Source organism: Gordionus sp. m RMFG-2023, chromosome 3 (genome assembly GCF_954871325.1).
Source record: "Gordionus sp. m RMFG-2023 chromosome 3, tfGorSpeb1-WG-v2, whole genome shotgun sequence".
Classification (NCBI taxonomy): domain Eukaryota; kingdom Metazoa; phylum Nematomorpha; class Gordioida; order Chordodea; family Parachordodidae; genus Gordionus; species Gordionus sp. m RMFG-2023.
Window position 1 is genome coordinate 45,923,190 of NC_088777.1, and position 27,904 is coordinate 45,951,093.

Genomic DNA, 27,904 nt, shown 5'->3' on the forward strand with positions numbered 1-27,904 from the left:
CCGCGTTATCAATATCGAAAATAAATCTTTAAATTAACTTAACATTATGATTTTAACATAAATAATATATTATTAAATATCATTTATAATTTTTTTAAATCAATCAATTCCAATTTCAAGTCTATATTTTCGGACAGGATAAAATCATAATTTTGTATTTTTTCCAATAACCTAGATGGAATCTTGTCACCATATGGTTCCCTTATTTATTTTATAAATGTAAAAATAAATATCATAGAGTGTGTTATTTAAATTAAATTATCATACTATACCTTGGTGGGTATTTTGTAAAATTTTGATGTATACTTTTCTCGTTCAATAATTTGTTGTTCATAAATAAATATTCACTTTGAAGACATTTTTCTCTATGGAGAGCTTCTTTCAGGGCTATTTTGGCGTTCAAAATAATTTTGCACTTTGCCTAAAATAAATAAATAATATTTATGAAAATAAAAATGAATAGTAAATTTTAAAACAGGTATATATATATATATATGTATATATCAGATACCTGCAGAGGTACTGCTTGCTTAGCCTGGCCCGAATTTTTTTTAATAAAAATTTTCGGCCCGGTCTGGGTTTTATATTTTCAGGCCCGCACAGATTTTTTCAAAATATATTTATTTTTAATTTTTATAGCTAATAATAGCGATTTAAAATATTTGGTTGTAAAATATACGGCTCGCCGAGTATTTTAAAAAAAATGTCCGGTTCGGGTATTTTATTAGACCCGTGTATTCAAAAGTTAAAATACGGCCTGTGCCGTGTACTCGGGTCGTCCGTGCCTGCAGGTCTCTAATACATATATATAGAAATATTATTCTATCATGTGGATTACCTTTAACGCTCGTTGCAACTCTTTGACAATCGATTCGTAATGCAATATCAAATCTTTGACCTTGTACGAATTATTCACATCATAATAAGGTTTATTAATCGCATCATGAGATGTTTCAGATTCGTATTTGATTCTTATATCATTCGTGGCAGGCGATTCATTGATAGTCACGTGGTAGTCTCCGTAACAATCGTCACTTTCGATGATGTCTATAGATAGGTTCCCCTTTTCTTGATCGTCGTGAGAAGGAGTCAAGTTTAATTTAGTTAGATCTTTAGACAATCTAAAATTTTGTATTTCCTGAGACAAACTCTCCACGTCTAAAACGTAATCGCAACATCGACGGTTAAGCCGATCATTCGTATCCTTTAGTAACTAATTTTATTTATTCATAATTATATATTCTGATAGTGTTTAAAAGATAAATAAATAAACCTCTCCAAAAATGAATCATACAATATTTTTTGAACTTTGTTATAAATTACTGGCACTTTTGTTAGAACCGGTTCCTGGAAATTTAAAAATGGGTTCAGATTTCTATTAATCAGAGATTCATCGATACAACCATTTTAGCCGATATAAAAACCGATATAAAAACCAAACATTATTTTTTCTTTTTTAAGTTCGACTAATTTGAGTTCGATCGATTAGATATGTCCGTAAATGTCCTTAATATAAAATATTAGGCCTACTCAAAAACGAATATGAGTCGAATATTTGATTATTCGTATTTGATTCTTTTGAATCAATCGAATAATTTGCTGTTTGTATTCGTATGAATAATAAAATATCTTAGATTAAGCTATAATTAAAAATAGATTATTCGATTCGTTTTTGAAGAGGCCTAAAATTTACCAGTGACCAGCAGGCCCGACCTTAAGTCCGGCCTGAATACACAGGCGGGCCGTATTTTAATTACTTTAAATATACCCGGGTCTAAAAATATAAAACACGGGCCGAAAAATTTTTTTAAAAAAAATCCGGGCCAGATAGTTGACGCAAACTATATACCTGCTGCTATATAAATTTTCCTCGAACTTTATCGAGTAATTTATTTGATATATTTATATAAAGTAATAATAAAGGAATATAGAAATGGAGGAAATATAAAAAATTAATTCATATTTGGTTTGGTTGGAATAATAGAATTTATTCCAAATAAATAACATTATTGAAATGGTTTATGTATTAATTATAGTTAAAGTAAAAAATTACCTAGATTAAATTAGCGAAACCCCGGTTAAATTTGATTTTGGGAAAACATTTCATGTTTCCAGTTAATAAAAGCCAATTGACCATATATTTCAGTCAAATATTAATTTTAAATATTATTATAATAAATCTTTGAATTCTTTCAATTCCGTTATAAATAACTTAATAAAAATTCTAGCAAATATTTACTTCAAAAAATTAGGTTTAAATAATAATAGGTTTGAGTAAAAACTTGCACTCCTAGTGTTATATTCAAATATATAAGGTATTATTACCTCTATTTTCTCAAGTAACTGGTTAATTGTATCCGAATCGCATGTTTGTACATGTGCGTCCTTTAAACTCGCTAAAACGCTATTAATTTGTGTCGATTTTGCCATTGGTAAATTACTCCTCGTAACATTTTCGGCCATTTTGGATTGATTAAAGTCAGGCGTATTCGTAGATCGAACGCGAGAATGAATATTTTCGCGATGATCGTCACCAAACGTCTGTGAATATTGATCAGATTTCTCGATAATTTTTTGATCCAATGAAGGGTTACATTTTTCGCTCAAAGTTTTGGCTAATTGATTCATATGATTTCTCATTTGATATATTATTTTTTTCAACAATGCGTTATCGTTGGGCAAGGTTTTAGTTGTTATGTTTGGTTGATCTATTCTCAATTCTTCGGTCTTAAATAAAATATTTTTTATATTTAAAATTATAAGGTTCTATGTTGAAATTGGATAAGGATTTTCTATCCTTATGAAGGTTAAAGACAGTATACCGAACCTGGAATTCCCCTCTACAACTTAACATTTTACAAAGTTTAATTTAATGTTTTTTTAAATATGTCAGTTAAGCCTATCTAATTTGGGCTATTGCTAATTTGTGCGACTCTTTAATTTGATTAAAATTTTGAGTCTCAATCAAGTTCCTACTAACTACTATTATAAAATGTTTTGATATATTGGACAACTGTCTACTTTAAAAAGTGGGCAGATTTTAATTTTTTTTTCTTATGCGTAAGTAAACCTCTATAAAGTAGGCATTTGTTAATTTTTTGTGTCATTCATTCATTTTGCATTATAAAATTTTATCATCTTTTAAAAAACTATTCATATCAACTAACAAAATTAATAAAGAAAACAAATATAACGAGCTATCGTTAATTTTAAAAATTTAGGTAATTAAAAATTTTAAATCATCATACCTAAAGAGAATGTGCTAAAAGTAGAGTTTGAAAACGAACCGCCAGACCGGAATGTACCGTTACGATTTTCTGCACCGTAACCATAACCGAACCGTTATAAAGAAAATATAAAAAAAGCGAACCGAACCGTTATAATTATCTTGAACCGGTTTTAAAAAATAATTAATTTTTAATTATTAACTTAAATTTGAAATCATAATTTTCCTTGGGGGTATTTTTTAAATTGGTGATTTTTTTTTCAAATTAAATATTTTTATATTATCAACATTATATATCAATTAATACCAAGTTTATTGGTTTTTTTCTTTAAATATTTAATTTATTAGAGATTAGGCAAATTATCTATTAATTAGATAAGATATCTTAAAATACACATAATTATTTTTGGCTAAATTAACAGGTTTTTATATAAGTTATTAATAAGCTTTTATAATAATACTTGCTAATAATTTAGGAAAAAATTATGTAATTCTTCTATTAATAACTAACATCTAATAGAAATCAAGTTTTACATTCATTTTTATATTATATGATTTATTTTTTTATCTCATAAAAACTTGTATCATAGAATTTAAATGAATAAATAAGGTCAGCAATATTTTAATGATATATAGTTTAACATCAAAATGTAATTTCTATTTTTAACTCAATGTAAGTCTATTTTATATAAAACCCATTAATAAATACAAGTATAAAAATAATTTAATGCAATGTTAGTTAACTTAATTAAACTAAAGATTTATAGTAAGATTTTAAACAGATTTAGAAGACTATTCATTACAAATGCCATTCTTTAATCATATTTTTTATTATGCACATATGGATAATGGTAAATGCTAACTATATTTTAATAAAAAAATAGTTTATAATTTCTTAAATGTATAACAGAATTCTGAATTTAAAAAAACTATATGATTATAAATAAAAAATTATACTGATCATTAAAATAAAATATTGCTGACCATTTTATTTATTGTCATTTAAATTCTATAATCCAAGTTATTTTAAAAAAATAAAAAAGAAGGTAAAATTGTTTCTATTAAGCTTTTTTATTTATTCTATTTATTATATAATAAAAGATTTTGATCTATTCATCATCATACAGCTTATTAGTATCTATATCTATTAAATGATTCGGGAAAAGTCAAATCCTGTGCGATCCTATTTTAAATTAGATATTATAAAAAATCAATCTATTTGCAAAATAGAAGATTATGGTAAAGTATTAACTGGGGACCATGCTGCAAATCTCGAACGACATATAGAAAGATTTCACAATAGGGAATTCAAATTATTAAGAAAAAAGAAAGAATATTTGACTATTAATAAACCTCAAATAACGAAAACTGCAAACCAGTATAATACAATCCAAAATGCTTTTAAGTCCAACACTACTACAATACAAATTAATATAAATAAAGAAACTTTAATCGGCTCCTGTACCGAGTTAATAACAGTTAATGGAAGACCAATAAAATCAATTGGCGACATAGCATTTCGGAATATTATAGATCCAATATTTATAGGATTAGGTGGAAATTTTACTATCAATTCGAAAATATACGCAATAATATTAAAAAAATGGCTTTTGATTTTTCGCAAAATATAAAAAAGGAAGTATACCAAAAACTTATTTCGATAAAATTAGATATAGCAACTAGATATGATAGGTCCATATTGGGGATCAATATTCAATTTATAAATAACGGAAAAATATAATTAAGGACTCTATGCATGAAAAAGAACGACACACATCAGAATATCTTAAATAAATTATTCTAGATGTTCTAAAAGAATATGAAATAAGAATTGAGCAGATTTACACAATAACCACAGATAATGCAGCAAATATGATTAAATTAATTAAGCTTTTAATACTACACGATGAAGAAGATGATAGCTTTAACCATTATTTAAATAATGATGATATAGATAATGATGATTTACATAATAATGATATAATTGATGATGAAAATAACGAACTTTTTAATATTGAAAATATTAATCTTTCACCAAATGCCAGATCCATATTAATGGGTATTAGATGTGCTTCACATGAATTTCAATTTGCAATTAATGTGCATTAAAAATTCAAATGAAATTCTCATTATAAATAAAGCTAGAAACATATGTAAAAAAATAAGAAATCAGATAATAACAGCTATTCTATCCAAATTAAATTTGAAAAAACCATTAATTGGTTGCAGAAGATGGAACTTTATCTATTTAATGTTGGAGAGATTACTAGAGTTAAAAAGCTTTTGCCAAGAAATATCGGTCCAAAGCGATCGCGAAAAATATTTATCAGAGAAGGAATGGAAAATAATTAGTGATATATTAAAAGCTTTATATCCTGCTTATATTTTGACAAAATGTATTCAAAGTGAACAATTAACAATGGGCGATTTTTATGCCGCATGGATCAAAAGTCTCATGTAAACGAATAAAGTCGACACTCCATTTGCCAGACTTTTAGTTTCTACGATAAAAGCACGAGAAATAAATTTCAAAAATGACGTTTTTTGCTCAGCTATTTATCTCGACCCAACATATAATGTTTTTTTAACATTTGAAGAAAGAGAGATCGCCAGAAAACATCTTTGTAAAACTTGGAACTTGATACAAAGTCTAAATAATCAGAATATTGAAATTCTAAATACTATGCCTACGTGTTCGCATTCGAAAGATAATTTATCTTATGATTTTGAAGATTTATTAAAGTTGCATGAAAGTTTTAATAAGAATAATTCTCAGGGCATAGAAAATTATAATAAATGTATAGAAATAGAATATATAATTCGGTCATTTGATAATATAGAGAGATTAGAAAAAGATACTAATCTTTTGAATTATTGGGAAAATATAATGAATAGTATGCCAGAACTTTATAAGTTAGCTGTAACTATGCTAGCAGTTCCAGCTACGCAGGTATCCGTAGAAAGAGCATTTTCTAGCCTTAAGTTTATACTCTCTGCGCATAGAACTAAATTAAATCTTGAAATATTAGAAAATATTTTAGTTATCCGTTCTAATTCTCTTTTGAGAAGATTAAATTTCTTTATTTATATTAATTTGTATTGTAGTAGTGTTGGACTTAATTTGGATTGTATTATACTGGTTTGCAGTTTTCGTTATTTGAGGTTTTTTAATAGTCAAATTTTCTTTCTTTTTTTTTAATAATTTGAATTCCCTATTGTGGAATCTTTCTATATGTCGCTCGAGATTTGCAGCATGGTCCCTAGTTAATACTTTACCACAATCTTCTATTTTGCAAATAGATTGATTTTTTATAATATCTAATTTAAAATAGGATCGCACAGGATTTGACTTTTCCCGAACCATTTAATAAATAGATATAGATACTAATAAGCTGTATGATGATGAATAGATGGTCAAAATCTTTTATTATATAATAAATAGAATAAATAAAAAAGCTTAATAGAAACAATTTAACCTTCTTTTTTATTTTTTTGAAATAACTTGGATTATAGAATTTAAATAACAATAAATAAAATGGTCAGCAATATTTTATTTTAATGATCAATACAATTTTTTATTTATAATCATATAGTTTTTTTAAATTCAGAATTCTGATATACATTTAAGTAATTAAAAAATTAATTTTTATTAAAATATAGTTAGCATTTACCATTATCCATATATACATAATAGAAAATATGATTAAAGAATGGCATTTGTAATGAATAGTCTTCTAAATATGTTTAAAATCTTACTATAAATCTTTAGTTTAATTAAGTTAACTAACATTGCATTAAATTATTTTTATACTTGTATTTATTTATAGGTTTTATATTAAATAGACGTTAAAAATTGAAATTACATTTTGATGTTAAACTAATAAAAATACTATAGTTTAACTTAAATTACCCATTCTGTCATATTCTATTAACATCTAATAGAAATAAAGTACTGACCAATTTTAATAAAATATTGTTTTGTAATTTCTTATTAATTAATATATTCAAAAAAAGTTTATCTTAATTTATATAGAATATGTCAGAGTGGGTAATTTAAGTTAAACTATACTATTTATATTTAGTTTAACATCAAAATTTTATTCCTATCACTGTAGGTTTATTAATATAAAACACATAAATAAATAAAATAAAAATAATTTAGTTAACTTATTTAAACTGAAGATTTATATTAAGATTTTTTATTATTTAAATATACAGATAGAAAAATATTCATTACAAAAGCCATTCTTTAATAATATTTTTTTTATTTTGCATATATGGATAATGGTAAATGCTAACTAACATTATTTTAATAATAAATAATTTATGACCTAAATGAATATCAGAATTCTGAATTTAAAAAACAATGATTATAAATAAAAAATTATTATATCATTAAAATATTGCTGACCATTTTATTTAGTGTCATTTAAATTCTATGATACAAGTTTTTGTGAGATAAAAAAATAAACCATATAATATAAAACTGAATGTAAAACTTGATTTCTATTAGATGTTAGTTATTAATAGTAGAATTATATAATTTTTTCCTAAATTATTAGCAAGTATTATTATAAAAGCCTATTAATAACTTATATATAAACCTTAATTTAGCCAAGAATAATTATGTATGATTTTAAGATATCTTATCAAATTAATAGATAATTTGCCTAATCTCTAATAAATTAAATATTTAAAGAAAAAAAACAATAAACTTGGTATTAATTGATATATAATGTAGATAATATAACCATATTTAATTTGAAAAAAAATCACCAATTTAAAAAATGCCCCCAAGGAAAATTATGATTTCAAATTTAGGTTAATAATTTATAATTAGTTATTTTTTAAAACCGTTTTGAACCGGTTTAAAATATTTATAACGATTCGGTTCGCTCTTTTTATATTTTCTTTATAAAGGTTCGGTTATGGTTACGGTTCAGAAAACCATAACGGTTCATTCTAATTTAGCGGTTCGGTTCAATTCGAAACCCTGTTTACATATATATAATTATAACTTTATTATCGTCGCTTTCGCTTAAACTTTTAGCTTATTGTAAAATCTTCGCTATAAGAAAATAAGTAAAAAGTTTTCAGGCTTTTAAAGTGATCTCCTGGTGGAGATTCTTTAAATTGAAATTTCAGATTTTTAAAAAAAAAATAACGATCAAAATACTTTACATTTAAAATTGCGGATAAAAAATTATCCGAATTATCGAATACAGTATTCAAAAATTTGGCAGATTTAAGGCTCTTCGATACAGGTTCGTCATCTTGGTCGTGCGACGTTAAAGATAAATTATTCGAAGATGATAGAACATATGGTTTTTCTGCCCGTAAAAACTTTCCGAGCGATTTTTCCTTTATATACCGTTTGTTAGTGGTAAAAGAATTCCGCTTTTTAAATGTTGGAGTTGTACCTTTCCCCTCGGCAATTTTATTGAGTTGTCTTTCTGGTCGAATGGTCGCTGATTTTGGGGGATTCGATTCTGTAGTTGGCATTGCACTAAATTAGTCAGATAATATGTTTTTTATAAGGGCAAATCGTAAAAATTAACTTTTGTAAAAAATAAATAAATATTTTAAAAATGGGTTATGAGTGGGAAATCTAAGTAACCTTTTAAAATGTTCCTTGGTAAAATGGTTAGAATTCTTTTGTTTTCGGTATCTGGCAATGATGGCGTTGAGTCTGATAATAGTAGATTCACGAGCCGCCAATTTATTCTTAAGGCCCACGCTTTCGTTGAACAGCTTTGTTTGATGTGAGCGAGTTCTGAGTAATTTGGATTGAGCCTGACACACTGATTTATCTAACAATTCGACGCGTTTTTGAAGCTTTTATCGAAACACATTTTATCAATATATAAATAAAAGGTTTTAAAAAAAAAATAATGTTGTAAACGAACGCGTTCAATCAAAAAAATGACTAATGACCTCACTTTTAATTCTGACCCTTTTTTTTACGTTCATTCAATTTTAGAAGATCTTCTTATTTTTAATTATTTAAAATAAAAAATAATAATTTTTTCGACTCAGACTCAAACATCGGGTCGTTTTTTGCAACTTCATCCTAAAATTGTGGTCGTTTTATTCGACCCGACCCAATATGAGTCGTTTTTTAAGACCAGTTGCTTTTTCCCACCTTGCCCATATCTAGATCATTTTTTTTCGACCAAAAGCCGATTAAGGTTGACTCCAATAAATATATAAATATAATAATAACATTTAGTAGATATTAATATTATGGGCGGGAAAGTTGCTTAATACTTCTTTTAAAATGATAATGCTCTGACTCACTACATAATCTTAACTTTTTTTAAATTTTTTTTGACACAAATTAGTAAAAATATAAATTGTAAACATGTTAAATTAAAATTTCAGTTAAGATGTACCATAGAAAAGTGACAATTGTCATAATCGTTATTTTTAAATTTTTTTCAAAGCAAATAATTAAAATTTCAGTGAATGTACCATAGAAAAGTGACAATTGTCATAATCGTTATTTTTAAACTTTTTTGAATTTTTTCAAAGCAAATAAGTAAAAATATAAATTTGTAAATGTTAAATTAAAATTTAAGTGAAGATGACTCATAGAAAAGTGATAATTGTAATAATAAATTTATTTGAAGCTAGGTATAAGTGTATATTGCAAACATTTAAGATCAAAATTTCAGGGAAGATGACCCATAGAAAAGTGACAATTGTAATAATCATTAATATTATACTTTTTTGAATGTATTTGAAGCAAGTAGGTAAAAATTTATACTGTAAACTTGTTACTTAAAATTATCAGTGATGAAGAACCAAGGAAAAGTGATAATAGCCTCTAAAATCTTTGATACATTTATTAAATATACTTTATATTTAACAATATATATACATATAAAAATCTTGTGTTCATAATATTGGTATTCCATGAATTTAAACACAAACATTTTCTAAGCGTTTCTGACATGCGATTTCTATTTTTCGTAATGGTGTCTACCTCTCTAGAGAAGACACGCTCGCTGTTGTGTATGAAAATGCTTAGCCATTATGGAAGGTAGGGAAAACGCACTGAATTACATCTCCACCAATTCAACACTTTCATCGAGGCTCAGACGACTGGATCAGCTAGGTATTCCGCGATCTCGTCAACCATCGGAACTAACGATGCTTTCCTAAAAATATATAATGAATTTTTTTTTAAAATTATATATATCTACTATATGGGAACATTAAAATAGTTGTAATATAATGAAAAAATATATATACTTTCTCAGACTATTTAAAATAAGTGACGATATCAAAATCAATTTTAAATTATCAATCTTCTCTGGTATTTTAGCCGCCTGATTATAACTGTATTTACGGCATAAGACGATTAACTTTTCATAGTAAGATACTTTATTAATCGATAACGGTATATAAGTTTTCTTGATAGGTGGAAATAAAAAACTACATAAATATTCGAAATTGTCCATAATATTTTTGGCATTAAGCCAACATAAGTTGTGCTACCTCAATAATTACACTATTAATGTTTATTTCAATATTTGATACCAAGAATGCTTGCAATTGTATCAAGATATAATCGATATTAACCTCTTGTTGATGAATTGACACTAATTTCACATGTAATTTTATAAAATGGGTATAAAAATTCTTCAATATCTTTTAACAATTTGACTCTTCGGTATTAACATAAAAATTGTCATTAATACACCGTTTGCCCAATTTTATAATGGCTTTTATATTTTATAGAATCAAACATTAAAAAAAAATATATATTATATGCTGTTTACTATTGATTTTGGTGAGCATAAGATATTTTGAATTCCATCTCATGGGCACATCTAGCGGAATTTTACAATTTCTGATATTGACAAAACCCTGCATCAAAGAAGGTCTTTTATGGACTTTTTTCACCAACAACTCAACCTTTTTCAATTCTATTGAGATAGTTGATAGTCCTACTTGTACGATTAGATTTATAATATGAGCCAGACATCGTATTATATTAAAATTTGCTTTATAGGTTACACGAATTAGCGGAATAATTTTGTCCCCGCCGAAACAATATTTGATCCATTATCATGGGTAATGGAGGATATTTTATCAAATATTTTATACTCCACCAGTTATTAATTCTTTAAAATTCTCACCCGTGTGATGGTGGGCAAATTCCGCAATTGATAATAAGGAGTTGGCTAAATCCCAGTTATCGTTGATATAATGGACCGTTATGGCGCAATAACTAATTAAATTGTTGCTGGTCCATATGTCCGTAGTTGTTGCCTTCTTGTTATTATAATTATCGAAGGCATTCATAATATTAGTTTTTGCCTAGTTAAATATGGTATTTAAATATTTCACAGCTGTTTGTCGGCACCATATTTTAGAGCTTTTATTTAAAAAAGTAAAGATGTCTTTAAAATCTTTACTGTCAAATGTTCGAAGTGAAATATTTTCGTTGATAACATATTTCAGTATTAATTTATTTAGGTGAAAATTATCCTCCGTTGCAAGTTTTCGTGTGCTAATCCATATGTACTGCTATCTTAGGTAACCGATTTAAAAATTAAAAATTTAAATTTATAATAGTTAGTGAATAATGCTACCGAGATACTAAATTTTAAAATAATCGAAAGGGAGTCGGGTTAAGAATCAAATTTCTTTTGGTTGATTTAATAATATATATAATATATTTTAGCCAATTTGCGCAAACATCTTGTAGCCAAACATTGAAGCAGTTAATGATTCACCACCTTTGCCAGATTCCATTATAGGGGCATGAAAACTTTCAACGGGGGATATTTTTCATCTAAATAAATTAATACTAAAATATGTCATCAACGAAAATATTTCCTTTAGAACATATGATAGTAAAGATTTTAAAGACATCTTTACCTTTTTAAATAAAAGTTCTAAAGTATGGTGCAGACAAACTGCTGTCAAATATTTAAACACCATATATATCGAGGCAAAAACTAATATTATGAATGCCTTCGATAATTATAAATACAAGATGGCCATAACTACGGTCGTATGGAGCAGTAACAATTTGATTAGTTATTGTGCCATAACGGTCCATTATATCAACGATAATTGGGATTTAGCCAACTCCTTATTATCAATGAGGAATTTGCCCACCCTCACACGGGTGAGGATGTTAAAGATTTAATAATAACAATACTGGCCGAGTATAAATTAATTGATAAAATATCCTCCATTACCCATGATAATGGATCAAATATTGTTTCCGCGGGGAAACAAATTATTCCTCTAATTCGTGAGACCTATAACACGAATTTTAACACAATACGATGTCTTGCTCATATTATCAATCTTATCGTACAAGAAGAACTTTCAACGATTTTAACAGAATTGGAAAAAGTTGAGTTGTTGGTCAAAAAAATGCATAAAAATCCATCTTTGATGCAAGATTTTGTTAATATTTGTAATTGTAAAATTTCGCTAGATGTGTCAACTAGATGGAATTCAAAATATCTCATGCTTAACAAAATCAATAAGGTATTAATAGCATATAATATTTAATTTTTTTAAATGTTTGATTCTATAGAATATAGATGCCATTATCAAATTGGGCAAACGATGTATGAATGATAATTTCCACATTAATACTGAAGTGGTCAAGTTGTTTAAAGATATTGAAGATTTTTTGCACATTTTTTATAAAATTACATATTGTGAAATCAGTGCAAATTCATCAACAATAGGCTTGTATCTATTATATTTAGATACAATGCAAACATTGTTGAATAGTGTCATTGCTGAAGCTGCAAGACTTATGTTGATTAAATGCCAAAAATATATTAACATTATGGATAATTTTGAATTATGCAGTTTTTTAGATCCTCGGATCAAGAAAACTTTTACACCCTTATATGGATGAATAAACGAAAAGTTAATCGTTTTATAAGGTACCGTTACAATCTGGTCCCCGAAAAATCAGAGAAAGATATGTAGTTTAGAATTGAAGTCGACAACTATTTTAAATAGTCTGAGAAGGTGTATGTATATTTTTCATTACAATAATTTTAAATGTTCTCATTGAGTTGATATATTTCATTTTAAAAAAATTTTTATTATATATTTTTAGGAAGGCATTCCTAGTTCCGATGGTTGACGAGATCGCGGATTACCTAGCTGATCCAGTCGCCTCAGCCTCGATTATACTGTTGGATTGGTGGCGAAGTAATTCCATGCGTTTTTCCTACCATTCCATAATGGCTAAGGATGTTTTATCGCAAAAGAGCACATCTGTTTCGAGCGAGCGTGTCTTCTCGAGAGGGGTGGACACCTATGAAAAAAAGAAATCGCATGGCGTCAGAAACGCTTAAACAATGTTTATGTTTAAATTCATGGAATAAGAATATTATGAATAATAATTTTGGACATAATTTTTGGGTTATTCCATGTCAAATGAGCAAAAAAATCAAGATTTTCGGCCGACCCCTTTCAATTCCGATAAAAAGTTGTAGACTGGTTATATATGTTCCCATTAGATTATAAACAAAATTTTAGAGCATTAGCAACTATATTAGCGGAGATAATCGGGGTTAAAGGTCCAAAAAACGTCTTTTTTTGCTTTTTACTGATGTCAAATAATTAGTTTTTAATTTAAAACTAAATATGATCAAATATTGAATCTAATATCAATAGCTAAGTTAATAATTGAGAATTATGGCTAAAACATCAAAATTAATTTTTGATAAAATATGGGTCATCTTATGGTCAGTTGAAAACTTGAAATTAATATTTAGAAATGTATATGATCTCCGATTTTTAATTTTTTTAAGAAATATTATCCGTTTACTATTTTTTTAATAATTTCTTCAACAATTAGCATGGCTGGATATTTATTTAAAAAATATTGCGATTTTTATACTTTAAAAAAATAGATGGCGCTATATATAATAGTTATAATATGTTAAAATTCATTTTTCTTATTGATTAAAAATATTTTAATGTATAATATATCATAAAATTCTATTATATAACTTTGTAAACCTTATTCCCCTGAGATATTCGGAGGATATAAAATTTTAATAATTTTTTTAATATTTCAATGTAAATTAAAAATAATTAAAAAATCCGACTAGCACACTAACAAAAAAGCAGGATTAAAGGTGTGCAGGAAAATTATTAAGGGAAAAATCGAAAATCACATTAATTACCAGGCCTACCCCCAACCCTCCACCCCCCAGACTAAGTCATACCCATCAAGATCAAGAATGTTATGAAATTGTCATTATCTTAAATTATTAAAATAACCAGAGATAAAGAAAATTTCGAAGATTTTGAAAAAAATTTTAAGCAATAAAAATAAACAAAATTATAGTTCTGATGAAATAAGCCGACTCATGCCTGGAATAAAAGATTGTGATCTGTTAAAGGCGAGAAAGAATCAGTCCAAAGACTTATATTAAATAAGCTTAAATAAATATTCAAGATGTTTAAGGAAGAATACCCAAATATATCAATTGGATTCTCTAAATTTGCCGAACTTAGACCAAAAAACTGTATTTTAGTTGGAGCTAGTGGCACACACACTGTTTGTGTTTGCGCCATTCATCAGAATGTGAAATTAATGACAAATGTAGAAAAATTTAAAAGATGGGGAATTTTTAACAATTCTAGATTATTCTGAGAATTATTCCTTCATTTTACAAGATGAAGTTCAGGGATTTCATTGGAACAACGTGCAGGCCACTATACATCCATTTGTAGCATATAAATCTGGAGAAGAATTAAAAAATATAAATTTTGTTATTTTATCCAAATTTAATTCTAAACCAGAAAAAATAATATATTTTTCAGATGAAGCCGCGTCTCAATACAAGAATCGCAAAATTTTTTTGAACATATGCCTTCATAAATACGATTTTAATATTCCTGCCGAATGGCATTTCTTTGCCACTGCTCACGGCAAAAATGCAAGTGACGGTATCGGAGGAACTATCAAAAGATTAGTTGCCAGAGCTAGTCTTCAAAGGCCAAATAAAAATCAAATCCTAACCTCATTAGAATTATATAATTATGCTAAAGAAAATATTAATGGAATTCAATTTGAATATGTATCCAATCAAGAATATATCGAAGAGGAATTAGCCCTTCGTAAAAGATTTAATGCACTGCTTATACATGGGACCCAAAAAAATCACGGGGTTATTCCCATTGATCAAAATAGACTAAAAACCAAAATATATTCCAATTCCAAAAAATATAATATAAAACAAGTTTAGTTTTTAAATGAGAAAATTAATTTTTAAAATATTAATGGATATATAACAGGTGTATATGGTGATAAATGGTGGTTAGGATATATAATCGATAAAAATGATATAAATGAAGAAGTAAAAATCCGATTTTTACAGCCTTGTGGACCTTCAGCCTCATTTAAATTTCCTCTGAAAGATGATATTTTTGTGTTGCCTAAATCTCATATTCTCTCGCTGGTCAATCCTTCTACTCCCACCAGTCAAACATATATATTATCTCCTGAAGAAATCTCACAAGCTAGCCGGGCTTTGTATTCCTTTAGATGAAGTAAGATTTAATTAATTTATAACTATCTTAATTAGGCTAAATTTGTGAAGATTTTAAAAATTTATGATCTGAATTACAAATAAATATATATAATGGACATTGTAATCGATTTAGTATGATATATATATACATTAAAATATTTTTAATCAATAAAAAAAATGAATTTTAACATATTAAAACTATTATATATAGCGCCATCTATTTTTTTAAAAGTATAAAAATCGCAATATTTTTTAAAATAAATATCCAGCCATGCTAATTGTTGAAGAAATTATTAAAAAAATAGTAAACGGATAATATTTCTTAAAAAAATTAAAAATCGGAGATTATATACATTTCGAAATATTAATTTCAAGTTTTCAACTGACCATAAGATGACCCATATTTTATCAAAAATTAATTTTGATGTTTTCGCCATAATCATCAATTATTAACTTAGCTATTGATATTATATTCAATATTTGATCATATTTAGTTTAAAATTAAAAACTAGTTATTTAACATCAGTAAAAAGCAAAAAAAGACGTTTTTTAGACCTTTAACCCCGAATATCTCCGCTAATATAGTTGCCAATCCGCTAAAATTTTGTTTATAATCTAATGGGAACATATATAACCAGCCTACGATTTTTCATCGAAATCGAAAGGGGTCGGCCGAAAAGTGATTGATTTGACATGGAATGACCTTTTTATATGATATATATATACTGTTAAATATAAATTTTTATAAATTAATAAGTATCATATATAATTTAAATAAAAATATTTAAAATATAAATGTATCCAAGATTTTTAGAGGCTATTATCACTTTTCCATGGTTCTCCATCACTGCAATATTTATTTAACATATTTGCAGTATATTTTTTTACCTATTTCCTTCAAATAAATTCAAAAAAGTTTTATAATTATTATGATTATTGTCACTTTTCTATGGGTCATCTTCACTGAAATTTTAATTTAAACATGTTTACAATATATATTTTTACCTATTTGCTTTGAAAAAATTTAAAAAAGTTCAAAAATAACTTTTGACAATTGTCGCTTTTCCATGGTACAACTTCACTGAAATATTTATAATATATATTTTTTACCTATTTGCTTTGAAAAAATTCAAAAAAGTTCAAAAATAGATTATGACAATTGTCACTTTTCCTTGATACATCTTTACTGAAATTTTAATTAAACATGTTTACAATTTATATTTTTACTAATTTGTGTCAAAAAAGTTTTAAAAAAACGATGACAAATTCCCACTCCATTAATAAGATTATAAAGTGAGTCAGAGCATTGGAATTAAAAGAAGCTTTAATTAACCTTCTCGCCCATAATATTAATGTTATTATTATATTCATATATTTATTGGAGTCAACCCTAGTCGGCTTTTAGTCAAAAAAAATGATCTAGATATTGGATCAGTTGAAAAAAAGCAACCCAAACCTTAGGTCGTCTTTTAAAAAAACGACTCATATTTTGGGTCGGGTCGAATAAAACGACCACAACTTTGGAATGAAGTCGTAAAAACCACCCGATGTTTGAATCTGAGTCGAAAAAAGACCTAAACATCGAGTTGGAGTCGAATAAACGATCCAAACTTTGAGTCGGAGTAAAATAACGATCCATATTTTGGGTCTAGGTCATTTTTCGGCTTGGTCTCGGGTCGGAATCGAAAAAACGACCCAAAATTTAGGTCAGCTCTGTTCGAGCCAACTCGGCTAAGCCGATTAACAACAATGGTTGAACAATAACGCGTTCAATTTCTTTGGAAATGTTTACAATATTAAAATTAACTGATTAAAAGTGTGATGATATTATATCCAGAAAATCTATAAAAATTTTAGAGTGCAGTAAAAACAACTAGAACTAAAATAAATAACAATACTGATACTGAATTTTATTTAATTCTTAAAAATGACCCTATTTATCTATGTATAAAACCATATATAAAAACCTTATAATTTTCACTCATAATTTTTCCTTCCTTAAATTTCTCGTTCCCGATTAATACGGTTTCTTGTTCCTTCACCAAGTTTTGCAAATCCATCAGCTTGTCGTCATGTTGCAGGTTAAGATTTTTGATATGCTCTTTAATTATCTTATATAATAAATATATTTTTAATTATCAACCATTTGTAAATTTGTTTTCTTTTACATCAAATAAGGCATGCCAGATTTTTAACCATTTGTATTTAGGTCGAAATTTAAGTATATATTTCAAAATATAACATTCGTTGAATTTTTTTGTTACTCCAGAAAATGATATGGATCCATAAAATCTAATATATCAATCGGCTAAGTCGAATTAGAAATTTAACCCTCAGACCTGCATGGCACCGCATTTAAAAATAAAATCATAACGTGTGGAGTCAAACAATTTGCATTGGGGTGCAAGAACTCCCTATGAGATTAATTGAAAAAAAAGAAGAAATCCTTATGTCATTCTAAATATTCCGTTTTAAAAGATAAGTATATTTATTTGTTACATTTTTTTTATATAATATAATATTAAATTTATATATAATTAAAAAACTAGGAAGGGATTTATAGTGCATTCCCCCTTGTTATTCTAATCTGGGTAACTAGGTTTCAGAACGTGGTGGAGACCATCGCAGTAAATAAATGACTTAAATGAATAGGCTTTAAAAAATAATACTCAGGCCGGGCCAAAAATATTATTTTTTAAAATCCGGAGTCTTGAAAATATAGTTTCCTTAAATTTAAGCAGTAAAATTTTAGCTTAAAAAATTAAATGATTTGTAAATAACATTGCGATGCAAGATTAGAGATCGCCCGCTATTGTTTTAAAATAAGCACGCCCATGGTTTATATAAAAGTTCACCCACCACCACCATTATTAAATAAAAAAATTAATATTTAAAAAATAGTAACCAGTCCAGCTTAATCCTAACCCCTTCCCCTCAAAAATCCAATATTATAAAATTCATGGTTCAGATTATTGACCCAGATCACCCATTTCTAAAAATTATGATTAGTCGATTTGGCTATATATTTAATATAGTACTTTAATATATTTTTACTCATAACTTATAAAAAATGCAATATCATTAAATAAAAAATTAATATTTTAAAAATATTAACCAGTCCAGCTCAATCTCCCCCCCCCTCCCCCACAAAAATCCAAAATTAGAAAATCTACCGTTTATACTATTGTTTGAAAATATTTCTAACCTGCCCGCTTAAAGTACATTTTTTTCTAACCCGCCCGTGTAGTTCTTTAGTGCAAATATCGTATTATTCAATATTTTTAAAGTTTATTTATAAGCTTTTAATTTATAATACCAAGATCTATAAAATAAAATTTCCTTACTACTTCTCCAATTTTTTAGGTTCTCTAAAAAAAATGGATAGGATCTTTGAAAATAATTATCGGATCAAATCGGACCTAAAAAATAGGTTTGAAGGCTCTCTAATATAGGGGTTTAATTTTTTTAGTATATATTTAATTTTATATGAAGTAATCAACAAAAGAAAACTATTTTTGAAATTAAATATAAACAAAACCTGAGTATTTAAATGAAAATCATTAAAAACGCCATCTACCGGAAATATATATAATTTTTTTTATTGATAATTAACCACCACGATCTATCGTGTCAACTAGGTGACCGTAAATTGTTGGCTCAGAATTATTTATCCAGTGTAAACATTTAGTAATGTTTTTTATTTAGTCTTAGGTTATTTGATCAATTTGGCAATTTAATATAAAGTTTCTTTATTAATATTTGGTTTTTTATCCCCCATTGTTATCGTAATGGGTAGTATTACACGGAATTATGACATTGCGATATTTTCGCATAGCCTCAAAAAATTCGATCCGTCGTTCGCGACACCAATTTTTTAATTGTAAAAGAAAAATGATAAGAAAATTTTTGTAGAATTGATCGGAGAGGGATAAATTTAGGAATATCGCCGCTGATGGCGATGTCCTTTTAATAATTTGCTATTATATTCATTTTTTTCTTCTTTTTATGCTTGTAAAAATAAATTAAAACATTAAAAAATCCATGAATATTAAACTAATAATCTTTACAATTTCTTTTTACAATCCGCTCTTTGGGAATTAATACATCTGTTAAAATAAATTATTTTAATATAAAAAATTGGAAACAGTAAGGTAACATAAAAAGAAAACAATTTGGCAATCCACAGATTATTTGTAATTCAATCATTTAAATGCATGACTGTATATATAACTCATAAATATGATACGGTTTCATCACCAATATCAGATACCATTAAATTTTAATTATAATTATGAAATTATTCTTCAATTAAAATTTAAACATTAACATTTAAATTTACTTCAAGTTCCTGACGAGATTCCATAGAGATTTTGGTTTTAATAGTCAATTCTTCTTTCAGAATTTCATTTTCATGTTTTATACCCAATAATCTTTCATAATCCCCACGTAATTTGGCCATTTCTTTAGCCACTCTTAATTCCTGGCTATTATATTATAGGAAATATATAAAATAAAATAGTTTTAATATAAAACTAATCACTAACTTTCTATGAAGAGATATCAATTCTTCCTTTTCTTTAGCAAAGTTCTCCAAATTCCTCATAACCTCGAGTTTCAACTCGGACGTTGTGTTGTTAAGTCTGCTAATTCTGTTTTCTAATTCTATTCTTTGGTTTGCGCCCTTTTAATTACAAAATATATATTATTTAATTATACCTGGAATAATGAGTTTTTTTAAAAAAAGAATTGAATTACCAAAAAACTTCCATTATGATTTTCTACGGGATTGTTTACGTGACTAGAAGGATCTGATACGGCACTATTATTGGCATCTATAGTTTCTTTACTGTGATTATAGGGGTTGTTCTGCGATTGAGGCTATATCAATATTTAAAATAATAATTAAATTGGGCCAGATTTAATTGATCAGGTGTCACCTTAAGAAGGATTGATATATCGACATTAACTAATCATTAATATTTTGGGTAATTGCTTAAAATCTGGAAAATTCGGCTATCCATAGGCATGTGCCGTATAAAATTTGTTAAACATTGGGATTCGAGTTAATATATATCTCTATATTCAAAATGGAGCTATATTTTTCAAAAAAAAAGGAAAGCTGATTGATCGAATAAAATTTGGCCAAAACCAAGAACCTCCACTATAAATCAAATAAAATGTAAAATAATGTAATATAATATTTATGATCTCGTCATTTATAACACATTACATCGCCCAATTTTAGATGGTTAATGTTTATTTACTATACGTATAAAAAAAATTAATAGAAAATTTTAAAAATAAAAAGAATTCAGAACTTAAAATAATATCAATGCGATATAACTGGTTAAAAATGAGTTAAATACCCATCTCTCTCCTTGATCCTGCATTCTTAGTTTTTCCCATATACTATTTATGGTTTAAAAGAAAATAACATGCTTTTGGAGATTTTTTAAAATATAATTACAAATTAAAGATGAAGAAAAATCTTAATCCTAATAAATTCTAGGCCTAATCATTTTTTTAGATATTGGGTCCAATGGGGCTCAAATCCAATGAAATACTTTTAGGCAAGTCGCGGGGTTTTCAGATCTCTAAAAGAAAGAGATACAAATCAATCAATCAAATTATTAATATAATACTTTATTTATAAGTAGATCGGAATTTTCGGAATTAATTATATCGTTAATATTCAAGAGCTTACGCAATCTAGCTAGCTCTTCGTCTTTTGTCTTGTTCATTTGGGTATAATAGAAAACGTTGTCCTAAAAAAACATTTAAATAATAAATAAAAATTTTGAATGAATAATGCTATATTACCTGTAAAAGAGTATTATTTTTTTTCAAATCTTCGATCGTTTCATTTCCTACCACATTCGGCAATGATTCGTTGATATAACTCTTTGTATAAAAAGATCATTTAATAATATTTTTTTGGCAACGGTTGGAAACCAATTATAAAAACTAAAAAAATGTTAGTTAATTACTTTTTGAATGTGCTTGCTCAAGGCGTCCCTAAAATGACACAAAACTTCGATTTGTTTTTTGAGTCCAGTTTCTCCTACAAGCAAGGCCGTATTAATTATGCTAGGATGTTTCAATTTTCGCAAAATTTCGTCCAAGTTCAGTTTAGTAGTAAAATCGGGATTTCGAGCACAGTATCCGCTTAGTTCCAACGTCTTTTGAAGCAATTTCAAGTCACTCATATGGATGCGGAGACGAGAATTCTCCGTTTTTACCCTGGTAAGATCATCTATTGTGTGTATATCATATTATCTACTAAGACTAATAAAATGGGTAAAAAAAGATAGAACAGATTATTATCATCATTTTCATAAGTCTGAAGTGGGCTAGGTTTAGTTTTAACTAATATCAGTTGTGTGAAAAAAATAGTAAAAAAGAAAGCTAGCTAAAATTAGAAAATAAAATCATTTACCTCCTTCACCATCTGTTCGCATTTCAGCACGCAATGTGTCAATTTCCTTACGCGCTAACTTAAGCTTTGTTCGCCAGTAATTGCATCGCAAACGGTCGCTACTGATTTTGGGACCTGCGGTTTTATCGTTCACGGTTGCATATAATAAAAAATAAGTGGTGTTAAAAATTATAAATATTAATAAAAAATAACACGCTTACTAAATTATTAATAAAGAAAATGGCTGTGAAGAATGGTTATCATTATTTATGTTTATATTAATTTAAAACAGAATTTGAAATGCTCTTCAAATTAATATTATCTCTGAATATATTTGTAAATGTTTCAAAGAGCCATTTTTGATATTTTTTTGTAAGTAAATCCTTTGTGATTTTTATGTATTTAAAACTATCATTACGTAATATTATATATATATATACCACGATTAATCTATTAAGCAAGAAAAAAATAGGTTTCAAAACCTTCATCGCATTCCCTCCGTAACGGTGAGAAAACGGTCATACTCATTTGTCCCTCAACCAAACGTTCCCACAAACCGGATATCAATGATGTTACACGGAGTTCCACATTCTTAGAGATGTCATCTTTATCTTCCATCAAGGCCCGCAACTCGTCGCATCGCAATTTAGAGGCCTCTAGCCGTGCCACGAGATGCGCCACTTTCCCCCCAGCTTCAAAGTCGCCTTGTTCAAGTCTACCCTCTTATCGGGTAAAATATAAATTACATAATTATCATATATAAAATAAAAAAGGGTGAAAACTTTTTTCTTCTCTAATTCTTCAAAATTTATTGTTGATCTAAAGCAGACCTGCAGGTAAGAATAATTTTAAAAAATCCGGGCCCGTTTAAAAAAACCGGGTTAGGCAAAAAATTCGAACTGACCTTAAAAATTAGAAGTAAAAAAAATTAAATTTGTATGCGCTTTTTGGATGTAAAGTGATTGTTCCATGAAATGAACGGGATATATTAATAAACAAATTTTCTTTAGTAGGAATATATGTGATTGATAGAGGTTTTAGCAAATTTTAAAAATTTCAATCATTTCTAACAGTTTGTAATGCTCTTCAAAATAAAAATTCTAAAGATATTTTTTTTGCTGACTTACCCAGCTGAGATCGAACAGATTTGAACAATCTTTCCCAACGATCTTTAGATTGCTTGACTAGAGCCAGTTCTTTCTTCAATTCCACCGCGTAGCCATTAGTATCAAAAAAACCCGTTTTGTGATAACTTTAAAAAATTAACGTTTGATATAAAGATGGAGACATTTTAAATAAAATGATAAAAATCCATCCATCTCCATTTAATATAAATGTGAAATAACTCAATAAATTTTGCGTATGGTTAAATTATCTAAATTTTGTTTGGGAAATTTCGCTGGCAATTTCGTATCCAGAATAACTAATGGCTATAATCAAGACTTCGAAAGGAATTCCCAAAGTGTCGATAACAAATACACTTTCTTACAGCCACTACATTAAGTATAGTATATTAGTTAATAGCTGTTGCAATATGGGCCTTTTAAGCTGAGGAATAATTTTATTCCCAAATGATTTGCTATAGAGAACAAGATATTATAAAAAACATCATCATTCATTTGTAGTTTCAAAATTACAAAATTTACAGGTTGTATAAATAATTTTCCGGGCTTATTTTAAAGGTATTTAAAAATTTTTTTTTAATTTCGTTAGATTATTCCTTCCTTTCCGAAAGGTAATTTATAATTTCCCGTAAGACTCCGTTATTTGTACCCCACTTACTTTTCAAAAATGGCGTTCACGATAGCAAGTGGTATGGAATTTTGTAGGCATTCCATCAGAAATTTGTTCAAACGACTAGCCTTTTCGATATTTATTCGTATTTCATCATCGAATCCATTATGCTGTAAGATATTTTTATTTTTTGTAAAAAATAAATTATTTTAAAATTTTATCGCTAGGATTATTATTAAACCATAAACTATTTTTATCATAAGTAAAACTCTGAATTAACATTTCTCTATTTAATGTTTTCCGGCTTTCAACCGTTTAAAAATCATGGTTGCATAAATTTTGCATAATTAAAAATATTCCTTAGTAGTTTTAATGTTTTTCTACACTTTGACGTTTTATTTGTGTTCACTTGAGAAATAATGTTAAATCGGAGCTTTACTATGTATAAAATATAATAGTTTAATTATTCCTATTTTAGGTAGAAATTGGGTTTGGGTCAGTTGTTAAATAGTGCAATTTATTAAAAACGGCTAACCCAATATTTTAGCCAAAAAAATATTACGCAAGCATAGAGATTTTTTTGCTCATAGATGGCAGAAAGGAAGACATCTATTAAAGAAATCTCGAGGCTCACTAATTTAAAATATTGGCTCCAAGAGATTTAACTAGATTATATGGTGCACACTAAAGCTGGGCGCGACGGACAAGTTGCGCAAAATATTTTTTTATAGGCCGGGCCATTATTTCGCAAATTTTTTTTTAAAGCTAAGAATAGGACTAATTCATGTCTTTTTCCTTCATAAAAAAATTATTAAGAGCTAGGCCAGATCAGATAACTAGTAAAAAAAAAACTATTTCGGCCGAGCCGGGCATAAACATTTACGGGCAGTACCGAATTTTTAAATTTTCAACGGTCTCCTCTCTCTAACTTTACATTCAATCTCACATATTAATTTTATAAACCATAAAAGCAATTATATTAGACTTTTTAACTCGATAAGCTCGACGTTTGTTTAATTTTCAAATTGGGCTCATGTAATGTATCGTCGAGCGACTAACTGCCTGCATCAGATAAAAATGCAAAAATGGGTGTAAAAAAAATATTTTACCTTAAATATTGCATCGATGGCCAGAATCTCGAGGAATTCGTTTTTCTTTTCAACTATTTCCAAAGTCGCAAAATCCTTTTGGGCAAAGCTTTCACCGTCACCTTGAAACTTGGCGTCATTAGAAGAAACGTCTTTGGTGAAGGTGCCGATCAAATTATATAGTTTTAATAAGGTGCGCTTCAGGTCTGAGATTTCGGTGGAAGCAAACTATTTATTTTTTTGGTGGTTGAAATATTCCGTAATATAGAAAATAAATTTAGAATATCTTACATCAAGGTGAATGCTAGATAAAATTTCAATGGAGTCTTTTAATCTCTGTAAACATTCGGTCAACTGAGGTGGAGTGATATTGATTTTTTCTTTGCCTTCTAAATTCGGTAATCTTGCATCTTCGTTGGTTGTAAATATAGTGATAAACTTTTCCAGCTCTGGACATATAATTTCCAAGCCAGATTTACTATCACCCGCTTCTAAAGAATTTATAAAAACCTTTATTAAAATGGCTAACTTCATATTATAAGCTGTATAAACTCTCGTCAGTGGCGAAATAAGGGGAGGGAGGAATCAACACCCTATCAAAATTATGGATCCCCATCTTAAATTTTTATTAGAATTGGCTCCAGGAAATTTTAAAAATGGGTTCGTTCTGGCTCTTATATTACTTAAAAAAAAGGATTTATGTTCTAGTCCCAAGCTCTTATTATAATAAATAAATATTAATTAAAGTTATTCACAAACTTTTTGCATTGATACAGAAAGGGTATACTATATTTTGTAATTGGTTTATTCTGGAGCCCTGTACGAAACCCCTATAAATCTGATAACACCAAGCTCAGATAGGTCGGACAGGTCTTCACTATTCACTCGATCTCAATCCGGCTGTGTCTTGATTTCAAACTGTAGGGTCAATTTAGATTAGGACAAAATTATATTGGACTCAAGCTGGATATTTTAAATTATTTTGTTTCCCTAAAAGCTTTCATGTATATTCTTTTTAGGAAAGAATAAAAACACATTATTTTTCTTTATTTTCTTCTAAGTACTCTTATAAATTTTAGCGTATTCACTGAAATAATCATAATTTTTCTTCAACAATTAATTTTTTTAAATGATTTTTTCATGTATGGGGTCAAATTATTTCTAAAATATGAGTTTGAATCAGATCTTCAAAGAAAAAATAAAAACTAGGATTGATTGGACAAAAAAAAATTAAATATTAACATTTTCATATCACAAATATTTGAATTGTATTTGTAAATATTCAAACTATTTTTTAACAAAAAAAATTAAATTAAAGATTAGGCAGACTAATATCAATAATAAAATATTTTTATTTCTAGTGCAGTCATAGTCATACAGGGTCACCCAATCAGCCTAGTAACTTCATTAATTGACCCTATCAAAAAAACTAATGTAGGTTTATTTGATTTTACAGAATGAATGTCAAGTGAATTTGATTGTTAATTTTTTAATTACTTATAATATATATATATATAAACATCAATTCTTCATATAATTTAAAAAATACATAAAAGTTCATGATGAAATTGCCATTCATATGATGGATATCACCCTAATCTTCTCTTATTTTATCTAGCACATTGGTCATAGACATGCCTAAAGTAATGATCCAAATTGAAAGATTTTGAAACCCCATGTGAAGATTGTGAAGTTAATCAAAAAACTTTGGAGATTTTAAAAAATTATATAAATTTTCAAAAGAAACTTGGGTCCATCCAAAGGAAAAATTTGATTTTTAATTTTTTTTATTCATTATTGAAATTTAAGAAATCAAGTTTGGAAGGATATATAATGTATAAATTCAATAATCATTTTTTAGAATTTTTTGGACTTAGGACATTCACCCTTGATATAATTAAATTGCTTTTTATTCTAAGTATATAAAAACTATTGATTGATTAATAATGTTTTAGTAGGGCTTAAACCAAAAAACCCAAAATATTTCAAAAACATTAAACAAAAAAACTGAATTCAAAATAAATGTTTTTGAGTGATTTAAAAATAATTTATGTTTAATGTTCTGATTTATACATTGTAATAGTGTCAATTTTAACTAAAAATCTAATAAAAAAATTTAGACTAAGCTTTAATTGTTGAGCTCAATATTAAATATTATTTAGAAATAAAAATAACTTAAACTTAGCCAACCCTGAATCATTACTTTATCATACAATTGAAATAATATTAATCTTATAAAAATCTTAATTATATTTACTAGTTTATAAAATTAATAACCTGAGTATTTTTTAAAATTAATTATGCAACTATGATATTTTAAGAATATCTACATATGTTTTATTATACCATTTGAAAATTCTTTTATAGATTTGTAAATTTGTTTTAAAGCCTTTAACAATATATTATTTGGATTAGTTTTTATATCTAATATATTTCCAGATGTGATAGTATTATTATCTATGGATATGATATCTTTAGTTCTTGCAGTTTCACCAATTAAATTAGGCCTTATATTGTTGTGGTAATATATAATTGAAGGAGTGGCAAGTATCGGAAACCTTTATTTAATATTTAAAATTAGCATATAAATATTATAACTCTATAGGAGATATTATTTGGCAGTCAGAATTAATATTAGTAGAGTTATATGATAAACTTGAAGCATCTTCAATTTTTTGAAATTCATTTGAACCATTAACAAATGATGTCAGGTCATTTTCCAATGGCTAAAAAAATAATTTGTCAAAAAATTCAGAAATTAATTATTAAATATACATTTGAGTTATGAGTTGATTTCGATGAGCTATAGGAAGAACAATTCTCACTTTTCTCATTCATGAAAATTTAAAAATGGATTGATTTGATAAATTTTTAACATCTGGCAAATGCTAAACCATTACCTGTCTCA

The 27,904-nt window shown here is 27.1% G+C and overlaps 1 protein-coding gene across 1 annotated transcript; it reads right to left on the minus strand.

Annotated features, from left to right (window-relative positions):
* On the minus strand, positions 1-27,834 carry LOC135926454 (uncharacterized). Its single transcript, XM_065462340.1, has 22 exons — positions 27,772-27,834; positions 27,595-27,722; positions 27,343-27,554; positions 25,288-25,487; positions 25,018-25,224; positions 23,957-24,078; positions 23,302-23,426; positions 22,657-22,896; positions 22,196-22,309; positions 21,747-22,012; positions 21,580-21,660; positions 21,402-21,524; positions 20,515-20,637; positions 20,304-20,440; positions 20,099-20,243; positions 17,727-17,870; positions 8,844-9,061; positions 8,408-8,732; positions 2,326-2,727; positions 839-1,213; positions 273-421; positions 1-201 (listed from the first exon to the last, which is right to left on the minus strand). The coding sequence occupies exons 1-22, from the start codon at positions 27,832-27,834 to the stop codon at positions 84-86; spliced, it is 4,017 nt and encodes a 1,338-aa protein (XP_065318412.1). The 3' UTR covers positions 1-83.
* Between the last annotated feature and the right edge of the window lie 70 nt (positions 27,835-27,904).